General features: G+C 41.7%; 1 protein-coding gene across 2 annotated transcripts in view; it reads right to left on the bottom strand.

Annotated features, from left to right (window-relative positions):
• The window catches only part of VPS41 (VPS41 subunit of HOPS complex), a 197803-nt gene extending 191590 nt beyond the window's left edge, over positions 1-6213 (bottom strand). For both annotated transcript variants that reach the window (XM_068972619.1, XM_068972620.1), the window contains exon 1: positions 6191-6213. In XM_068972619.1, the coding sequence (XP_068828720.1) occupies positions 6191-6211 (21 nt within the window). In that variant the 5' untranslated portion in view covers positions 6212-6213. The remainder of the gene's footprint in view (positions 1-6190) is intronic.
• Positions 6214-20974: the final 14761 nt, after the last annotated feature.

The raw sequence follows: 20974 nt of genomic DNA, 5'->3' as shown, positions 1-20974 counted from the left end.
CAACAAGGTCTTCCCACGCACCTCGACCCTAACCCCACCATTAGGGCCCCGTGACAGCAGCCCGGAAGAAGATACAGCACAGCCGGCCTCGGCGGCCAGGAGGGGTTCAGAAGATGTCAGCCCAGGAAGAGAACGACAAGCCAGGACCTCCGAGGTTGTGCAATCCTCACAATTTGGAGGGAATAGTTTGTTAAGCACCATGAAGAGAATTGAGGGGGAGAAATGGGAGGCTGGAGCCTGAGGAAGGCCAGCTCCAAACTCTGCAGGTTGAAGAAACAGAGCAGAGACCAGGCCCCAGAGAATCAGACTGGGCTGGAGACGGACGTGAAACACACAACACTTACTGCTACCTTCTCTCCCATCCCAACACACTGAGTGCCATGGCTGAGCCTGATGACACAGTGGGACAGGTCCCAACGTCTGACAAAGGCACGGAAAGAGAAAATATTTTGTGTGAATTGTATTTGATATCCTTGTGCACAGAGCTTCCATTACAGAAAGCTTTGGGTCCCGCAAGGACTAGGCTGTCCGAGTAAGATGAATGGGTACCCTGGGAGCCGACAGAAGCAGAAGACGCAGGTTACCAACCTTGTTCAACCCATCAGGCTCAACGGCTGCTCTCATTTTACTCTGCAAATGAAGGAAAGCCTCGAGGACTGCCCCCGTCTGGTGCCTAGTGGCCCCATCCGAAATCTCACTTTGCATCAGAGCCATCTAAACTGTCTGGGGAACTGGCTAATATTTGCTAATCCACTCCATGTTTTTTTTTTTTCGTTTCCATTATGGTTTATTGAATATAGTTATGGATTTTTTTGAACCGTGGTGCTGGAGAAGACTCTTGAAAGTTCCTTGGACTGCAAGGAGATCCAACCAGTCCATCCTAAAGGAAATCAGTCCTGAATATTCATTGGAAGGACTGATGCTGAAGCTGAAACTCCAATACTTTGGCCACCTGATGTGAAGAACTGACTCACTGAAAAAGACCCTGATGTTGGAAAAGACTGAAGGAGGGAGAAGGGGACGACAGAGGATGAGATGGTTGGATGGCATCACCAATGTGATGGACATGAGTCTGAATAAGCTCCGGGAGTTGATGAACAGGGAAGCCTGGCATGCTGCAGTTCATGGGGTCACAAGGAGTCGGACACGAGTGAGTGACTGGACTGAACTGACGGATTTTTCTTTTCCATTATGGATACTGAAGATAGTTCCCTGTGATATACAGTAGGATCTTGTTTATCCATTCTCTATGACAGTTTGCATCTGTTAAATTCAAACTCCCACCCCATCCCTCCCCTACTTCTTCCCCCGTGGCAACCACAGATCTGTCCTCTACGTCTCTGGGTCTGTTTCTATTTCACAGATAAGTTCAATTGTGTCATGTTTCAGATTCCATATATAAGTGGTACAATATGGTATTTGTCTCTTTCTGACTGACTTCATTTAGTATCCACTCCATCTTCACAGATTCTGATGCAGTAGGTATAAATCAGAGTCCAGATTCACAAGGATTTGATAAAGCAAACAAACAAAAAACCCACTAAGGAAGATCAAGTTTCTAGAAGAAACAAAGGCGACTGTGACTGATTAGCCGTGCGCAGGGAGTTGCATGAAACACAGAAGCCCGCCCGGATTTGATGAGTGGTCTTTCCACAAAGTGGTAACCTGGGAGCCAGGGAGGCTACTAATGATCAGCTGATGTCACCAGCCTCCAGCCAACCAAGCCAGAGGAAGATGGGAGGAGAAACTCACAAGGTAGCAAGCTCATCGGCTGAGTGTTACATAAAGGTAAAGACTGGGTTTCCTAAAGATTTCTCTGATCCTGTGCTTTTGCAACTTCTTGTTCAGGGCTTTGCTTTTCCTTTAGTTATTTATTAGTAAATGAAAGTGAAAAGTGTTAGTTGCTCAGTTGTGTCCAACTGTTTGCAACCCCATGGACTATAGCCTGCCAGGCTCCTGTCTATGGCGTTTTTCAGGCAAGAATACTAGAGTGGGTAGCGATTCCCTTCTCCAAGGGATCTTCCCAACTCAGGGATAAAACCCTGGCCTCCTGCATTGCAGGCAGATTCTTTATGGTCTGAGCCACCAGAGAAGCCCACTTATTAGTAAAGCTGCTTTTAAAAGACCTGTCTTGACCAAACTATATGAAGACTGTCTGCACCTTAGCCAATCCAAGTTTGGGTTATAAATCACTTTCCTATTTACAAGCCAATTGCTTCAATCTGGTATTGTAACATACTTTATCTCATTTCACACTCACAAGAATCCTGGGGAGTAAAATCCCCAAGCTACAGGCTTGAAAAGCCTGTGATACTCAATTATCTGTCACCTTGATTTTTACTTTTACACAGGGCACAATCACATGAGGGTATACCTGCTCACCAACATACTATCTCATAATCCTAAAATGCTCTACAGTACAGACAGAATGCCCCTAATTTCTAAAAGGCAGAGGGAAACTCAATGTAGAAGCTCTCCAGTCTGGTCAAAGAATAGATGATCTGAGTGACCAAGTATTTTAATGCACCAGGTTCCCTGCTGGTTGGGAGGAAAGAGAGTACCCAGGGAGTTGACAGGGTAAGGAACGTAGGAAATGTAACCTACAATCCATGTGAATGGATTTTCAAAACTTTCAGGTCAAACAACAGCACAAATTCTTTGCACCTACCTTAAAAATTTGGTGTTTTCAATTCAGAAAGCTATTCTCTCCCTAATAAATCCATTTAAACATTTCATTAAGTACCTAGTACCTGTGTAAGGCACTGGCGCTGTGAGAGATACAGACATGAGTAAACTCTGTGCTCGTTCTTGAGGACTCAGCAATCTGCAGTAGAGCTAAGACAAATACACAAACATACAAACAGCCAGACTTCGGGCAGAATGTCTCTCACAAGCACGGTATGGGCAAACAGTGTCAGACATCTGTGATTACGAAGGTCACTATAAATCATTTTGGTGAGAGGTAAAATGGCTGGTTAGAGGATTTCCAGGCACAATGCAAGGTGAACTAATTTATATGTAGTTATTTTTACCAACCACTTTAACCATTCTCAGAATAAACAAAGATTTCCCAATGACTTTTAAAAAAAAGTTCATTCATATCCAAAAAGTGATCTTTTTTTAATCTTTTTTTTTTTTTTTTTTTTGTGGCTGCATGACACAGCTTGCAGAATCTTAGTTCCAGACCAGAGATAGAACCCCTGCCTCCTACTGGAAGCACAGACTCCTAACCACTGGATCGCCAGGATATTCCACAAAAAGAGATCTTGAGTTTGCGAGTCTGTGAACGGTGTTACATTAACTTAGTATACATCTCACTCTCTTGGTTATTCCTAAAATTAAGAGGGACAAAAGAGCCATCACCAAAAATACAACACTCAGAAAAGTTAAGAGGAGAGGTTGACTTAGAGTAAGTTTTATTTTCTGTTTTTTGGCCAAGCAGCATGTGGGTTCTTAGTTCTCCAACCAAGGATCAAACCTGAGCCCCATGCATTGGAAGCTCGGAGTCTTAACTACTGAACTGCCAGAGAAGCCCCTTAAGTAATTTTTTAAAAGGCAGAGTGTTCTGGTAAAAAAATCATTAGAGTTGGAGACAGAATACTGGAGATTTATTACAGACACAAGCCTGGGTAAGTTACTTAAGGCATATGAATTTCAATATGCTTATCTGTAAAATTCAATCATTTAACATATATTGAGAACCAAGCACATTTCCAGGTGTCGGGCATACAGCAATGAACAAATCCTTGCCATCCTGGAGCTTACATTCCATAGAAAGAATATATAAAAATGAATATAGAAATATACAGAATATACAAGGGAGAGGAGAAAGGAAATTTAAAAACACAGTATGTCAGACGGTCATGAGCACTAAGGAGAAAATTACACAGAAGGCGGTTTTGAAGAATGGTCAGGGAAGGTCTCACACAGAAAGATAACACCTAGAACAAACACCAGAAACAAAATAACACCAGAAATAAAAAGGAAGTGAGATAAAGTCCTGTTAATACCTGGGGTCAAAAAAAGTGAGCAGCATGAGCAAAGGTCCTGAGGCAGATACATGCCTACTTTGTTGAAGGCAGAGTAAGAAAACCAGGGGAGCTGATGCAGAGTGACAGAAAGGGAAGAGAACAGTGGAAAATGAGGTCTGAGAACAAGAATGGGGAGCAACTGTGACAAGGTGCTATAGGGCAACTAGACTATTCTAAGGACTCTTTTTTTTTTTTTTCCAGAGTGCATAGGAAGCCATCTGAAGGTTCGGACCATAGGACTGATCTGACTTACATATCAGAGTAAAATTTACCAACAGAATTCTTTTGTAAGGACCAAATGAAACATGAGACGGTTCTTTAAACTGAAAGGTCCTATAAAAATGCAAAGCATTCTTACCATCACAAACTTTCTAAATGTCATTTTAATCAAACAGCTTGGCTAAACTTCTACACAAAACAGTAGCAGACACTAGGTAGCAAATACTAGATAGTAAACATGTTGGAGAAGACTCTTGAGAGTCACTTGGACTGCAAGGAGATCCAACCAGTCCATTCTAAAGATCAGCCCTGGGTGTTCTTTGGAAGGAATGATGCTAAAGCTGAAACTCCAGTACTTTGGCCACCTCGTGCAAAGAGTTGACTCATTGGAAAAGAGTCTGATGCTGGGAGGGATTGGGGGCAGGAGGAGAAGGGGACGACAGAGGATGAGATAGCTGGATGGCATCACCTACTCGATGGACATGGGTATGAGTGAACTCCGGGAGATGGTGATGGACAGGGAGGCCTGGCGTCCTGCGATTCATGGGGTCCCAAAGAGTCGGACAGGACTGAGCAACTGAACTGAATGAACATATCCTGCTAAACTGCTTGAAATGGAAAAAGGGGCTCCAGGGTTACAGAGGAGACTCATCTGTTAACATAATGAAGACCCAAAAACTTAATTTCTACCTTGGGGAATTTATTTATTGGCATGTGTGAAAATTACACAGGACAATTTTCAATATGTAATTGAAGTATGTTGCAAATGGTACAAAGTAAATTTTTAAAGGAAATAAACTTCCTATATGATAATAGCACATCAAGTTACTGCTCACAAGCAATTATGGAAACTGACGGCCCTATTAATTCATAAGGAAAAACAATGCCAAGCTAAAATAACACTAGAAATGGAAATTTAAGGTATTTCCCCAAAGTCCGATCTGCCTTTGGGGGGTGGGGGATGTGGGGGATGAGGGGTACTCGATCTTACTTTGTCATTTCATCTAATGTCTGTCTACCACTATTGCCTATATGAAAATAACTACTGCCATTACTAATCTTGCCCTAAACTCCAGTGTCACACTGCCAGGTGTAGGCTGAACACTGCCAGCTGATAATCAGCAACTATCCCACATAACTTTTACTGAGCCAAACTTCTTCTAAGCACTTTAAATTTGCTTAGACTCAGTCCTTCTTAAATCACCCTTTGAGGACTGTACTATAATTATCTCCATCTCTACAAACAACTAGCCCAAAGTCACATTTTAAGAAAAAGAACGAGCACTACAGCCTGAGACTTGTTTGCTCCCTGACTGATGCACTTAACCACTGCCAGATAAAACAGATTTGTAACTAAATGAAACTGATCCAAAATAAAACTCAACAGATACAACATTGACTTAGCTCTGTATGAAAATGAAATTGACCCGAAATAAAACTCATCAGATGCAACACTGACCTAGCTTGGTACCTAAATGAAATAGATCTGAAACAAAACTCATCGCATCTACTTCGCCTTCCTAGCCCACCTGCAAATCAGCTCTTTCAGTCCTACTTCGAGAAGAAAGGAACTTAAATCTCAGTCACCTGACCTCAAAACTCAAATCAGGTGTGACGCCTCCCAGAAACAGCCAGTCCCTGAGAGAGCCCAAGCTGCCTTCAAGCCAAAATTTCTCAGAACACAGGCCATAAGGCTACAGCCAAAGGGAGGGTCGCCCCACAAACGCTGGGGGTGTGTCGAGGCGCTGTCTCCGCCTGCGGTCCATAAAACTGCATCCCACTTGCCTCTGGACTTCCCGAAATGGACTTTGGCCATACCCCAGCCCCACGTGAGCCTGCCTGGCCCCGCGGCAGCCCCACTCCTCCGTAGCAACCGCACTTTACGCCCCCATCGCCCCATCTTGCCTCTCCTTCCCCTGCTTAGGAACTGCAGCCCTTACCTGCTCCTCTGCTTCCGCCATGGCGCAGCCGGGGAGTCACCTGACCCATCCGGAAATGAGAGAAAACAAGACCCTGGAACCCAGCGCATGCTGGGAAATGTAGTTTTAGCGTCATCTGAACCGAGAAATTTATTTTAGCTGATGAACCTGCTGGACTTCATTTCGGCTTCCGATTCTCCACGTTAAGTGGAATTGTGCTTTGGGGAATCCAGACATAACCATTGTTAATGCTGCGATTTACTTCATCGTTGATCTTATTGATTCCTTGATTACTATAGTTGAAGAAAAGTAGCAAGGCTCTAGGTAGCCTGGAGTTAAAACTCCCTTCCAGGTCCTCCCCACCATTCTATGCAAAACAAAGAACTCTCTCACAGGAAGAAAAAATGGACATTAGGCAGATTATGCCCAGCTCCCAGCCCGTCCAGCTTCTGGCCGAACTCCAAAATTCGTTGCCTAGCCATTTGGGAGATAACTGCTCCTAACAACCTTGGAGAACAGGCCCCCTTAAGACTAACTTTCTGCATACATGCCTATATATTACTCATTTCTTAGGTTAGTGCAGAAACTCGCTAATCTGACTGTCTCTCCTTCTCGCCTCATTAAAAGTGATCTGTTCCTGTAAAGTGCTGGTCTCCTTCTTTTTCTGAACCTTGCCTTCTCTAACTCACTTACCCTACAATAGTATTTTATATTTGCTGTATATCAGATCCTGAGTTTAGAGTTTTGCGTGCAGTGTCTCATTTAATCCTCCCAGCAATCTTTACTGTTATTCCCGTTTTATAGAGGGGAACATCTTGGCTCGAAGGTCACACAGTCAAGGAGAGAACTAGGGTTCGAATTTGGCTTTGTCTGATGCCAAACACTCTGTGATTACCAAATCCTGGTTCATCTAAAAGTGTCCTTGCTTTTAAAAAAAAAAAAGTATATGAATATAAAGCAGTTTTTGAAATAAAGAACCAGAGATAATTTATCCTCCAAAAATGTTTAGCTCCTACTCTTTGCTGCTACTTTTAAATTGTTCTCTTCTGGAACCTGGACATGCTAACTTTTAAACAATGTTTAATTATTTAAGTTTTCACTGAGTACATTCCATGGGTAAATATTCAAGACAGAATACAAGTTTGTCCTTGGTAAAATCTGTAAAACCACTGTATTAATTCCATCCTTTAGAATGAATGATCCCCTCTCCATTTTTCTGGACATTATGAAGGCTCCTTCCTAATCCTCAAAATCTGCAGTTTCCTGTCCAAAGATGGGCATTTCCTTCTTTCCTCTCACCTCCAGAAAGTAGGAACTACCAGACGGCACCACAAATGACAGCACCTGCTGGGCGCCCAGTGCTTATTGACTCTCGTGCTGCATGAACTCTGACCTAGTAGGAAGTCATGGACTCAGCACTCTGTTGCCTCCCAGATCTCTCCCTGTAACCTGCTCAACCCCTGATTCCTCAACACCCGGGTGACATCATCTGAGACACTTATCTTCTCCCCTGTGCCAAAAGAGCCTTAGTTCCACCTTCTTCCTCCAAGTTTTGTGGGAGGTCCCTCTTCTATTTTGTCGATCACTCAGTCACAAGGAATAAAAACACACCAACACCATGGTGTCTAGGTATATGTAGCCAAGAACCCCATACCCTAAGTATCAACCTTTCCAGTTTGATAAGTTTCTAAAATCTGTCACAAAACTTCCCATGAGCAAACATTCGTTACTCATGATGGACTTTCAGTCCCACAAGGATCCTTATACCAACCAAAGAGGCTGTGGAAGCCTCCATTAAAGTCATTACGAAAAAAGAAGTAAGCCTAGACCACTACCATTCTGACTTACCTCACACAATGTAATTGTTCCTTTTCCATTAGGACATAGACACACCCCTAAACTTCTAGGGCTACACCCTCTCCAAATTGGCAATCTCTTCTGCTTTAAAAAAAATTTTTTTTAATTATATACTGGAGTATCTCCAATTAACGATGTTGTCATAGTTTCAGGTGCACTGCAAAGCATCTCAGCCATACATATACTTGAACTCTTCTGCTTTGACGAAACATATGCTTAGGATTAGGAAGAAAAACAGATTATAACCACTATCTTGTCCCTAGGGTGTTCTTGTATTGTTCCATTTTATTGTGGTGAGAGGTCAAGTAACACATCCAGAAAAAGAGAGACTAAATACTGGAGATAAGTGAGAAAACTGCCACTGAAATTCAGAACAAAGTCTTGTTCTCCTGAAGTTGTTTTTCTCTTTAAATTAGGAGTTTGTGATTAACATATACACACTACTATATATAAAATAGATAAATAACAAGCACCTACTGTACAGTGCAGGGAACAAAGTCAATATCTTATAATAACCACCTCTAAGGGGAAAGGACCAGAAAAAGAGTAATTATATAATAACTGGATCACTATTCTGTACATCTGAAGCTAACACATCATTGTAAATTAATTATACTTTAAAAAGAGAAAAAGAAGTAAAAAAAATTGTTTTTCTTTCCCAACAGTGTGTGCACCCTCAAAATTCTGGGGAGGTGCTAGCTTCTCTCTCTCCTTCTAGGCCGGCAGTCTTCCTCCTAACCCATCTTGGTCTCTGATGCCAGCTGTGCTGAGTCTTCTCCCAGACCCCTGTCACGTAGCCCTGTGTTGATGGTAGAATTAGAGGTGGGGATCAGTGGAAAGACATTACTGAAAAGATCTTCTGAGAGTCACAATCAGCTCCTTGCCCAGGGCTGTGGCTCTTTGATTTCATTGCTGAATATACACTACCTTTCTTTTTCTTGAAGGCTGGCGATCCCCTAGGTCTATGTGATGATGAGTCTTCTCCACAAACTCTCCAAGGGACACATTTCTCTCATCTGCCACACAGGTTCTGCTCTGGGGACCCTCTTGGTGGAGAACATCCAATGGCAGCCCAAGAAAGCAAAGGGTCTTTCTACTTTTCTGGAATGCAGAATGTTCAGCCTCCTTCTCTTCCGCAAAAAGGGTGTTATGTGCTTGATTGAAGATGTAGTCAAAATGTACAGCAGAATTCTCCTCTGCTCATTCAACCTCAGAGACAATGGCTGCCCCAAGACTATTCCCGATTCAGTGTACTGGCTTAACTATGATAAAATATGATGAGTATTATATATGTTACTGTTTCCCTTGCAGTAGACTGGAAAGTGAAATGACAAAGATATGGAAAGATGAATTAGAGAAAGAAAGCCCCTTCAGGCTGACAGGTTCACATTGTGCCTGTGAACAAGATGAAATTCATATGTGACCTCTGTGCCCCAAGTTTTCTCCTGTGAAACGAAAGGTTGGTTTCTCTTATCTAGAATGTTCTCTATCCCCTGAGACTCAGAGTGTAGTCCACAGACCAGCAGTATCCATATCACACTGGAGCTTGGAGCTTGTTAGACATGAAGAGCTTAGGGACTTCCCTGGTGGCACAGTGAATAGGAATCCACCTGTCAGTGCAGGAGACACAGGTTCAATCCCTAGTCTGAGAAGATTTTGCTAAGCCTGTGAGCCACAACTACTGAGCTCACGTGCTGCAACTACCAAAGCCAGCACAGCTCGAGCCTGTGCTATGCACCAAGAGAAGTCACAGCGATGAGAAGCCCGTGCACCACAAAGAAGAATAACTCTGGCTCCCTGCAACTAGAGAAAACCTGCACACAGCAACAAAGACCCAGCACAGCCAAAATAAATAAATTTCAACTTTCACTTTTTTATTTTTTTAATTTTGAAAGTAATGAAACACAATTACAGGAGACTTGGAAATTACAGAACAGTTACATATGCTTCACTATATATTACAATTATTTTTTTTTAAAGGAAAAGAAATGAAGAGCTTAGGGCCCCTCAAGAGACATACCGAACAAGAATCTGAACTTTAGTAATATCCCCATGTGATAGGTATGTACATTAAAGTCTGAGAAATGTTCAGACTAACAGTCTTTCATTTTATGGAGAAATGACTTTTTCTTTCCCATCATCAGGTCACACTCTACCAGCTTCAAGTTATGGAGGTAACAGTGAGCCTCAGCATCTCCTTCTCAGTCTATAGGACTTAGTACTGTAAATAGTTCACTGGCTTGAAGGCTCTGTTTCATATGTTTGTTGTATAGGCCTGAAAGAGTTGACCAACTTGATAAATTTAGTCATTTGATTCCTAATAATCTATTTTATTGTTAAACACTATGAAGGGCTTTAATATTTTCCATTATAAGATAGTATTTCTAGAGACTTCCCTGATGGCCCAGTGGCTAAGTCTCCATGCTCCCAATTGCAGAGGGCCTAGATTTAATCCCTGATCAGGGAACAAGATCCCATATCTCACAACTAAGACTCCGAATGCCCCAGGTGAAAAGATCCCAAGACCCAGCGCAGCCAAATAAATAAATAATAAATTAATTAAAATATAGTATTTCTAAATTTCAGGAACTTAAAAAATCAAAGTGGAAAGATAAAGCAAAAAAAAAAAATCATCCCCTTTATCTTTTCTAATTCGATGATGCTTTAAAGAATCTTTTCCCAAACATTAGCTTCCATTCCTTCTTAGATTGCTGCCTTTTTCAGTCTAAAGGTCTTTCTTGACAAGCAGTGACAAGCAAAGTTGAAACCACCTTATGCTACTGACTTCTGAGCTATGATATTAATCTTGCTTTAACTTTCTCTCCCAAATAGATAAAGTAATTTTTATTTTTATCAATTTTGGTAATCCTCCACTTATTTTGTAGCTTGGTTTTTCGAAACCTGTACCCACTGAAACCTGTTCCCTTCTAATGTTTCAGAAGTCACCTTCAGTTCAGTTCAGTCGCTCAGTCGTGTCCGACTCTTTGCGACCCCATGAATCGCAGCATGCCAGGCCTCCCTGTCCATCATCATCTCCCGGAGTTCACTCAGACTCACGTCCATCCAGTCAGTGATGCCATCGAGCCATCTCATCCTGGGTCGTCCCCTTCTCCTCCTGCCCCCAATCCCTCCCAGCATCAGACTCTTTTCCAATGAGTCAACTCTTCTCATGAGGTGGCCAAAGTACTGGAGCTTCAGCTTCAGCATCATTCCTTCCAAAGAAATCCCAGGGCTGATCTCCTTCAGAATGGACTGGTTGGATCTCCTTGCAGTCCAAGGGACTCTCAAGAGTCTTCTCCAACACCACAGTTCAAAAGCATCAATTCTTCGGTGCTCAGCCTTCTTCACAGTCCAAGTCTCATATCCATACGTGACCACTGGTAAAAGCATAGCCTTGACCTGAAGTCACCTTAAGATATAGCTTATTGTAATTTTCCCTGAGACCCCACACTAGATTTTTTTTTGAGACACGTTTCTAATTACAAAAAGAATGCATAATCATGACAGATAGTTGGAAAAATACCAAAGAAATTTTTTAATAAATTCGGAAGTCACTCAATTTCTCCCTTCTTGTAAATATCTATTCTCTCTCTCCCCCCTTCTCTTCCTTTCTTTATAAACAAAAATTCTATCAAGATTTGCCATCTGCTTTCCTCAGTCAAACTTCAACATCATTTTCCAATAACATTATAAATTATTAGTCTGAGATGTGATTTAATGCTGCACGTTAAGATTGTATTCTGTGAAAATGCCATAGTTTATATAATCAACTCTCTTCTTTTTTGGAGGGTGGGGTGGGGTATGCTGTGTGACTTGCAGGATCTCAATTCCCTAACCAGGGAACCAGGGATTAAAGCTGGGCCCTGACACTGAGAGCCCCAAGTCCTAACCATTGGACCACCAGAGAATTCCTTAATCAACTCTTTTTTATTGCATATTTTGTGTATATCTAATTAACATTGCTGTGCATAGTGTTGGTAGGTGCTATAATAAAAGGTGGTATCAATATAGACATAAATAGAGACAACCAAAGAACCTTCTCCAGCATGGACATCAGCCACCCTAATCTGTGTTTTGGCAGAGACTCAGTGGTGGGAAGAGGTGTGAGAAAGCTTCAAGGTGTTAAAAAGGGAAGGCGTCAGGTCTGCCCTGATAAGAGGCTGATGGCAAGGGAAGCCATAAGCGGGCTATGAGAAGCAGGGCATTCTGTGTGATCAGCTAGGGATGCATATTTAGTATTTCAGGTTCTAAGTTGAAAGTAAAGACAAAACTTAGGGAAGCTGTTAGTTACTAATCAAGTCTTGGACACTTTGGGCCAATTATTACAGAAGTTATTGTTAAGCTTCCTGTCTGTTACTAGAGTCAGAAATCTGACTGCCTACAAGTCTGATTTAAGGAAGCCTGGCTTCCAAGACTGCTAGAAAAGGGGTTGATTTCCTGGGCAGGATGTCGGTTAGAATTCTATTTTTATATATGGTCTGGCCACTGTCTATTTGTATATTCCATCTCTCATAATTATATTCATAAAACCTATGTATGAAATCTTTATACTGTCCAACCAAACATTCAAGATTATCATTTTCTTTAAAACATCATCAACTGGGTTGGAAGAAAAATAGTATTTAACTTTTTGTTTTAACTTATATTTCTTTGATTTGACAAATCGGTATTTTCTTTTGTTTCTGCATTCTCTACTCTTGTTCTTCACTCATTTTCCGTTGGCAAATAGATCTTTTTCTTATTGACTTAAATGATAACATACAGGAACTGGTTCAGTTCAGTTCAGTCACTCAGACCTGTCTGACTCTGAGATCTCATGGACTGCAGCACGCTAGGCTTCCCTGTCCATCGCCACCTCCCAGAATTTGCTAAAACTCATGTCCATCAAGTCAGTGATGTTATCTAACAATCTCATCTTCAGTGGTCCCTTCTCCTCCTGCCTTCAGTCTTTCCCAGCATCAGGGTCTTTGCCAATGAGTCAGTTCTTCGCATCAGGTTGCCAAAATATTGAAGCTTCAGCTTCAACATCAGTCCTTCCAATGAATGTTCAGGGTTGATTTCCATTAGGATTGACCAGTTCAATTTTCTTGCAGTTTGAGGGACTCTCAAGAGTCTTCTCCAATACCACAGTTCAAAAGCATCAATTCTTTAGCACTCAGCTTTCTTTATAGTCCAACTCTCACATCCATATGTGACTATTGGAAAAACTATGGCTTAGACTAGATGGACCTTTGTCAGCAAAGTAACGTCTCTGCTTCTTAATATTCTGTCTCGATTGGTCATAGTTTTTCTTCCAAGGAGTAAGCATCTTTTAATTTCATGGCTGCAGTCACCATCTGCAGTGATTTTGGAGCCCAAGAAAATAAAGTCTCTCAATTGTTTCTATTGTTCCCCCATCTATTTGCCATGAAGTAATGGGACCGGGTGTCACGATCTTTGTTTTTTGAATGTTGAGTTTCAAGCCAGCTTTTTCACTCTCCTCTTTCACTTTCATCAAGAGACTCTTTAGTCCTCTTCACTTTCTGCCATAAGGGTGGTGTCATCTGCATAACTGAGGTTATTGATATTTCTCCCAGCAATCTTGATTCCAGCTTGTGCTTATCTAGCGCAGTGTTTCACATGATGTACTCTACATATAAGTTAAATAAGCAGGGTGACAATATACAGCCTGACGCATTCCTTTCCCAATTTGGAGCCAGTATGTTGTTTCATGTCCAGTTTTAACTATTGTTTCTTGACCTGCATACAGATTTCTCAGGAGGCGGGTCAGGTGCTCTGGTATTCCCATCTCTTTAAGGAAATAGTTTCTTAGTTGGTTTTGAAGCTAAGAGAATTCCGATGCTGGGGAGCAGTAGTCTGAGATCCTCAGCATACAATGGGTATTTGAAGTTCAGGGGGACTAAGCAATCAAGGGAAAATAGAACTTAAAATAGAACCTTTGGGAATATGCAGATTTGAAGGACATTGACAAGATGTAGTTTAGATTCAATGGGGTTGTTTTCTGGCTGTGAAAGTAGTGTGCCCAGATTTGAGGATCAAGGGGTTTCACTGCTCAAATTAAATAGTCACAGAATTTTCCCAATTCACAAGAAAAAAAATTAAATAGTGGAGAACATATACCATTTAAAACTTTTCTCTTACATGTTTTCCTAGAATCTTTGACTTTGCTATTACTCAGCTATAAACATGGAGAAGGCAATGGCAAGCCACCCCAGTACTCTTGCCTGGAAAATCCCATGGACGCAGGAGCCTGGTAGGCTGCAGTCCATGGGGTCACTAAGGGTGGGACACGACTAAGCTACTTCACTTTCACTTTTCACTTTCATGCATTGGAAAAGGAAATGGCACCCCACTCCAGTGTTCTTGCCTGGAAAATCCCAGGGATGGAGGAGCCTGATGGGCTGCCATCTATGGGGTCACACAGAGTCGGACACGACTGAACCGACTTAGCAGCAGCAGCAGCAGCAGCAGCTATAAACAAGTACTAAGCTCCCTCCAAAAAGCCACTAAAAATAGTAAATTAATCTCAACAAAAGAATCAGAAAGAAACTATCATATTTGTTTTTAATTTTTTATTGAAATGTAGTTGATTTACAATGTTTGCTAATTTCTGCTATACAGCAAAGTGATTCAGTTATACATAAATATTCCTTTTTAAAAATGTCCTTTTCCATCATTGTCTATCATATGATATTGAATATAGTTGCCTGTGCTATAGAATAGGACCTTGTTGTTTATCCATGCTGTATTTAATAGTTTGCATCTTCTTAACTCTGAACTCACAGTCCTTCTCTTCCTCACCCCTCCTCCCCTTTGGGAAACACAAGTCTGTTCTCTGTGTCTGTGTGAAGCTCTCTGTTTTTCAATAAACATGTGACCAGCACCGAGCTCAGTGCCTAAGCACCTACTCACCCACATAATACAGTTCAGTTCAGTTGTTCAGTCGTGTCTGACTGTTTGCGACCCCATGGACTGCAGCAAGCCAGGCCTCCCTGTCACCACCAACTCCCAGAGCTCGCACAAACTCACGTCCATTGAGTCGGTGGTGCCATCCAGCCATCTCATCCTCTGCCGTCCCCTTCTTCTCCCGCCTTCAATCTTTCCCAGCATCAGGGTCTTTTCAAATGAGTCAATTCTTCACATGAGGTGGCCAAAGTATTGGAGTCTCAGCTTCAGCATCAGTCTTTCCAATGAATATTCAGGACTGACTTCCTTTAGGATGGACTGGTTGGATCTCCTGGCAGTCCAAGGGACTCTCAAGAGTCTTCTCCAACACCACAGTTCAAAAGCATCAATTATTCGGGGCTCAGCTTTCTTTATAGTTCAACTCATACATCCATACATGACTACTGGAAAAACCATAGCTTTGACTTAGATGGACCTTTGTTGGCAAAGTAAAGTCTCTGCTTTTTAATATGCTGTCTCAGTTGGTCATAGGTCTTCTTCCAAGGAGCAAGCATCTTTCAATTTCATGGCTGCAGTCACCATAATTGTTTCTGACTGAATTAATGAATTAATCAGTTATATTCAATCAGTCGTTTAGAATTGAATATATCTCTATTCTGGAGAAGGTGATGGCACCCCACTTCAGTACTCTTGCATGGAGAATCCCATGGACTCAGGAGCCTGGTAGGCTGCAGTCCATGGGGTCGCTAAGGGTCGGACACAACTGAGCGACTTCACTTTCACTTTTCACTTTCATGCATTGGAGAAGGAAATGGCAACCCACTCCAGTGTTCTTGCCTGGAGAATCCCAGGGACGGGGAGCCTGGTGGGCTGCTGTCTATGGGGTTGCACAGAGTTGGACACGACTGAAGTGACTTAGCAGCAGCAGCAGCAGCATATCTCTATTTCATTATGTTTTCCCAGGAGATAGACTTTCTTGGCATCCTGAGGCCATCTATTTTGTGAGAAAATAAGGAGGCATTGAAGGTTTAAGCAGAGCTGACCCAATGAGAGTGGTGTTTGGGAAGTTTAAGTCAGAAGCTGTGGAAAGCCTCAAGACTTCATGGAGGAAGCATCTTACCAAGTGGTCCCTAAAGAATGGGTAAGAGACTGATGGTAGAAAGCAAAGGAAAGGAATGATCTCCCACATACAGAGAGCAATTATGAGAAGAGACATAAATATGTGAAATATATCACAAGAGTCAGACATAATATTAGGTAGGACAGTGCTAGAGTCTGTCAACACCGGGCATAATTTTGCATAGTTTCACAGGCAGTTGTGACAGAGATTGCTAATTGACACCCTGATATCCTTTAACTTCTATTTCCTTAGTAAGAGCATAAGCGGATAGCTCAGGGGTCCCCAGAGAAAGAGAACCAGGAATGGCTTTCTTGACATAAGAGAGCCCATTTTGACCTGAGCCATTTTGTAATCTAAACCTAACCACAAAGCTCACCCTTGAACAAGTCTTGTAATTAATGATCTTAGGGGAAGGAGGGAATGCAGGAACAAAGAAAAGTCAAACAATAGTACACTGAAAAGCAATAGTCTTGGTTCCTCCTCAAGGGATACACATAATTGTAGATCTTTGAGTTCTGTAGGAGTTAAGACTCCCATGTAAGTGGAGGATGGAAGGATGATGTTGACCCTCCAGGCTTCAATCAACTAAGACTTAAACTCTGTTGACCTTTGCCCCATGTCTATGCTGAATACTCCTCTGCTCACGCATGAATACGTGAGTACGCTTAGCTTAATACTTCCCCAGTTTTGCTGACACTGCTTTGGGAAAGATCCCCTGGTGTTCTCCTTACTCTGTTGTTGTTGTTCAGTCACTAAGTTGTGTCCAACTCTTTGTAACCCAATGGATTGCAGCACGCCAGGCTCCCCTGTCCTTCACTATCTCCTGGAGTTTGCTCAAATTCGTTTCCATTGAGTCCTTCCTGCAAGTAATAATAAATCCTTCCTTCTCCCAATCTTTGGCTTGGTTGCATTTATTGACTTGACACCTACCAAGAGGCAAACTCAGTTTTCTGGTAACAAAAGAACTCCTATAACATTGGGGACAGCAATTCCATTAGATAAAAATACTACATTTCTTGACCTTTGTATCATAGATACGTGTGTCTGTATGATTACGTTCCAGTCAATGATATACAAATGAAAGTGTTATGTTCTTTTCCAAAAAGACTCTTCACTGGAGACAGACAGCTGGAGATACTTCCTTTTTCCATTTCTGCTACTAGATCCTATAGCAACCATCTGGGTCCATGAAGTGACCCTGAGGTTGGAAACCAAATGCTAGAAAGGATGAAGTGGAAAGATAGAAGAAACCAGGGTTCCTGATGACTTTTTGGAGCCAACATGCCCTCCTCCCAAATTGTGTGCAAAGTCACTTCAGTTGTGTCTGACTCTGCGACCCTATGGATGGTAGCCCACCAGGTTCCTCGGTCCATGGAGATTCTCCAGGCAAGAATACTGGAGTGACTTGCCATTTCCTTCTCCAGGGGAATCTTCCTGACCCAGGGGTAGAACCCATGTCTCTTAAGTCTTCTGCATTTGCAGGCAGGTTCTTTGCCACTAGCGCAAGCTGGGAAGCCCTGCCCCACTTCCTATCCCCCACCAAACTGCCTGCCTCCAATTTTATTTTTAATGAAAGAATAAATCATGGTGTTATCATGGGTTGTCTATCACAGGCACCCATATTTCATCCTAACTGATACAGTGATATACACTCAGGATTTTTGAGACAAGAAATCACATGGCCATAAGGACATCACCTACTGCACATGAGTGAATTATTCTTTTTTATTTGCACATGTGAGAAATAAGAAAAGGAGAAGAGATCATGTATGCATGTGTGTGAGAAGAACAACTTCCTTTATGTAAAGTTTTTGGATCTTGAAACTAAGAAAAGGCTAGAACAGTGAACCCAGGTGCAAAATTGCCTTTGACTCTGTCTAGTTCATTGTGCTGTCTAAGAGCTTGAGAACCACAGAGACCAGGACTCAAATCCTACCTATGCTACCTATAATACAATCTCACAAAAGTACAAGTTACTTTAAAAAGAAGTACAAAAAATGAGCTAATAGTAACTTTCTCAAGGATTATTGTGAAAAATAAATGAGAAAAGCAGAAAACAGGGACACAATTATTTTAATTATTTATGTGTAACTATTATGTTTCTTGCACTTGAATATCCACATAGCAAACATGGCAATGTCCTCCTCCTGCTCTATTTCTCCTGACCCTCACCTATAGGTGCATGACCATTCTCCTGCCTTACTTGTTTACGTAAGAAGTAAAAGAATATTGGGGATATGCCCCTCAAAGGAAACTTTATGTAGTGTTTATCAGAGGCCTTGTATAGGTAAAAGGAGACTAGACTAAAAAGTGCAATTTTTCTGGGGACTTCCAATTTCCATTTCTTCATGTAAGGAACCTGGAAGTTACCACTCCATCCTAAGAACAAATAAAAAGCTGGAAAAATAGGGGGGGAAATCACTCTTCTAGGGTCTGTAATAGAAAGTAGGGCAAACCCTTGTCCCCAAGATCAGAGAGACTAACAGCGGAAATATGGAGTCAGGGGATCACAGAGCAGAGACTCACAAGGAGAAACCACCCTGGAAACCAGTGCCAGGGTAGGGAAACCTAAACTGTACCTGACAAAGTGCTGGAGGCTCAGTGTGGACAAGTGTGAGAGTTAGAAACTCCAGGGACTCCTGGGCTGGGCCCCCCACAGTATTGTGAGATTTACCTTCTGGAGCTCAACTGTTGTAGCCACAGGTTCTGGGAAACAAACTCACTCAGAAGGACAATGCAGATAGTGGAGTGCAGTTTATTACACCGGCGCACCCAAGGCAGTCTCCTTTTAGCCAAGGACCCCGACCAGCATTTGTGAAAACCTTTTATACCCCATATGTACGTGTCTGAACCCACCACTCCAAATTCCTTGAGACTTACATAAACCAAGGAAAATACAATCCCAATAACCCCCTCATTCACGTGTTATGTGGTCATGTGCTCAAACAGTCAAACAATTAGCCAATAATCAATAAACCCGAGGTTACACTCTGATAGATACAGAAAAATTTATGGCCTGTCTAGAGGTAGGGGTGATTAGTGTATGTTTTCTCTTAGGCGAAGAGTAACCTAGATATGATCTTCAAGGTTCCCCTGTCTGGAGGGGGGTCTTGTCCTTCCGTTGTTGTTTTCATAGGCATTAAACACAGAGTTCAGAGTCCATTGGAAAGGTGGCCGAGCATGATCAGCATGAACAGGCCTTAGATGGAGTCCAGGCCCTATTAATTCCTTCTTCACAACAGGTTCCCGTGGAAAATATTGGAGAAAAATCCCGTCGTGCTTCTAGGAGAAAAAGGGGAAGACACACTGTTGAAATTAGCCACAGGCCTTGTTCTAAAAGGGCTTCCCTGGTGGCTGAGTTGGTAAAGAATTCTGCAATGATGGAGAACTGGGTTCAATCCCTGGATTGGAAAGATCCCTTAAAGAAGGGAATGGCTACCCACTCTAGTATTCTGGCCTGGAGAATCCATGGACTATACAATCCATGGGGTCAAAGAGTCGAACATGACTGAGCTACTTTCACTTCATGCTTATTCTAAACAAGGCCTGCCCTCAGGGTAAAGTCGTTAAACAGAACCTAACTGACCTGGGAGAAAGGGAATAACCAACTCTAACCCCCTCTAGCCATCCTGCTCCACCTAAAGAGGGCGGAAAAAAAAAAAAGAGAGAGAGAAGTACTTGTGAAATGTATAGTTCACAGGCACAGGTTCACTAAAAGACTGACGCTTAATCACAGGAGCACTTTTCTTCTCCCATACCTCACCACCACATTGAACGTGAAAGTGAAAGTGTTAGTTGTTCAGTTGTGTCCAACTGTTTGCCACCCCATGGACTGTAGCTTGCCAGACTCCTCTGTCCATGGGATTCTCCAGGCAAGAATACTGGAGTAGGTTGCCATTAGGCCTATTTAAGCATTCCTTTTACTTGGCATATCACGCCCAGCTATCAAGAAAAAATACAAGCATACCCAAAAGCAAAAACACAATTTGAAGAGATAGAGCAAGTGCCCAAACCAGACATAGCAGAAATATTGGAATTATTAAATTAGAAATTTAAACATGATTAACATGCTAATCATATTTATCCAACATGCTGGTGGACAAAGTAGACAGTATGCAAGATAGCATGGAACATGAGCTGAGAAATGGAAATCCTAAGAGCCAGAAGAAATGCTAGCAATAAAAAACAGTGCAATGAAAAATGCCTTTGATGGGATTATAAATAAACTAGACATGGCTAATGAAACCAAAAAATATATAAAAAGAACCCTCAAAAAAGCAAAGAGAACAGAAATGGAGAAAAAGAGATCAGAATGTCCAAGGACTGTGGGACAACTATAAAAGATGTAATATATGTGAGATGGGAACAACAGAAGAGAGAAAGGAAGAGAAGAAATATTTGAAACAATGTGTGAGAATTTCCCCCAAATTAATGTGAGACACTAACCCACAGATCAGAAAACTCAGAACACCAAACAGGATAAATGTAAAAAAAAAAAAAAAAAGAAAAAGAAAAAATAAAAAACCCACTATATCTAGGCATATCATTTTTCAAAGATTAAAAAAAAATTCTAAAAGAAGATGGAGAGAGAAAACACCTTTACTATAGAGGAACAAAGACAATCATATCTAACTTTTCTTTTTTGCTTCCATGCAAGCAAAAGAGAAAGTGGAGTGAAATAATTAAAATGTTGAGAGGAGAAAAAACTAACTTTGAGTTTGGTAGTCCTACAAAATGATCCTCCAACAGTGAAGGAGAAATAGACTTTATCAACAAGCAAAAATTTGAAGACTTTCTTGCTAGTAAACCTGCCTTGCAAGAAATGTTAAAAGAAATTCTTAGAAATAAAGAAAATAAGTCAAAAACTCAGATCTACATAAAGAAGGGAAAACAAGGAATTAGTGAAAGTAAAATTTTCAAAT

This window comes from Capricornis sumatraensis, chromosome 5 (genome assembly GCF_032405125.1).
Source record: "Capricornis sumatraensis isolate serow.1 chromosome 5, serow.2, whole genome shotgun sequence".
Classification (NCBI taxonomy): domain Eukaryota; kingdom Metazoa; phylum Chordata; class Mammalia; order Artiodactyla; family Bovidae; genus Capricornis; species Capricornis sumatraensis.
The sequence above is the reverse complement of the archived record's forward strand: the minus strand, read 5'-3'. Positions and strand labels throughout refer to the sequence as shown.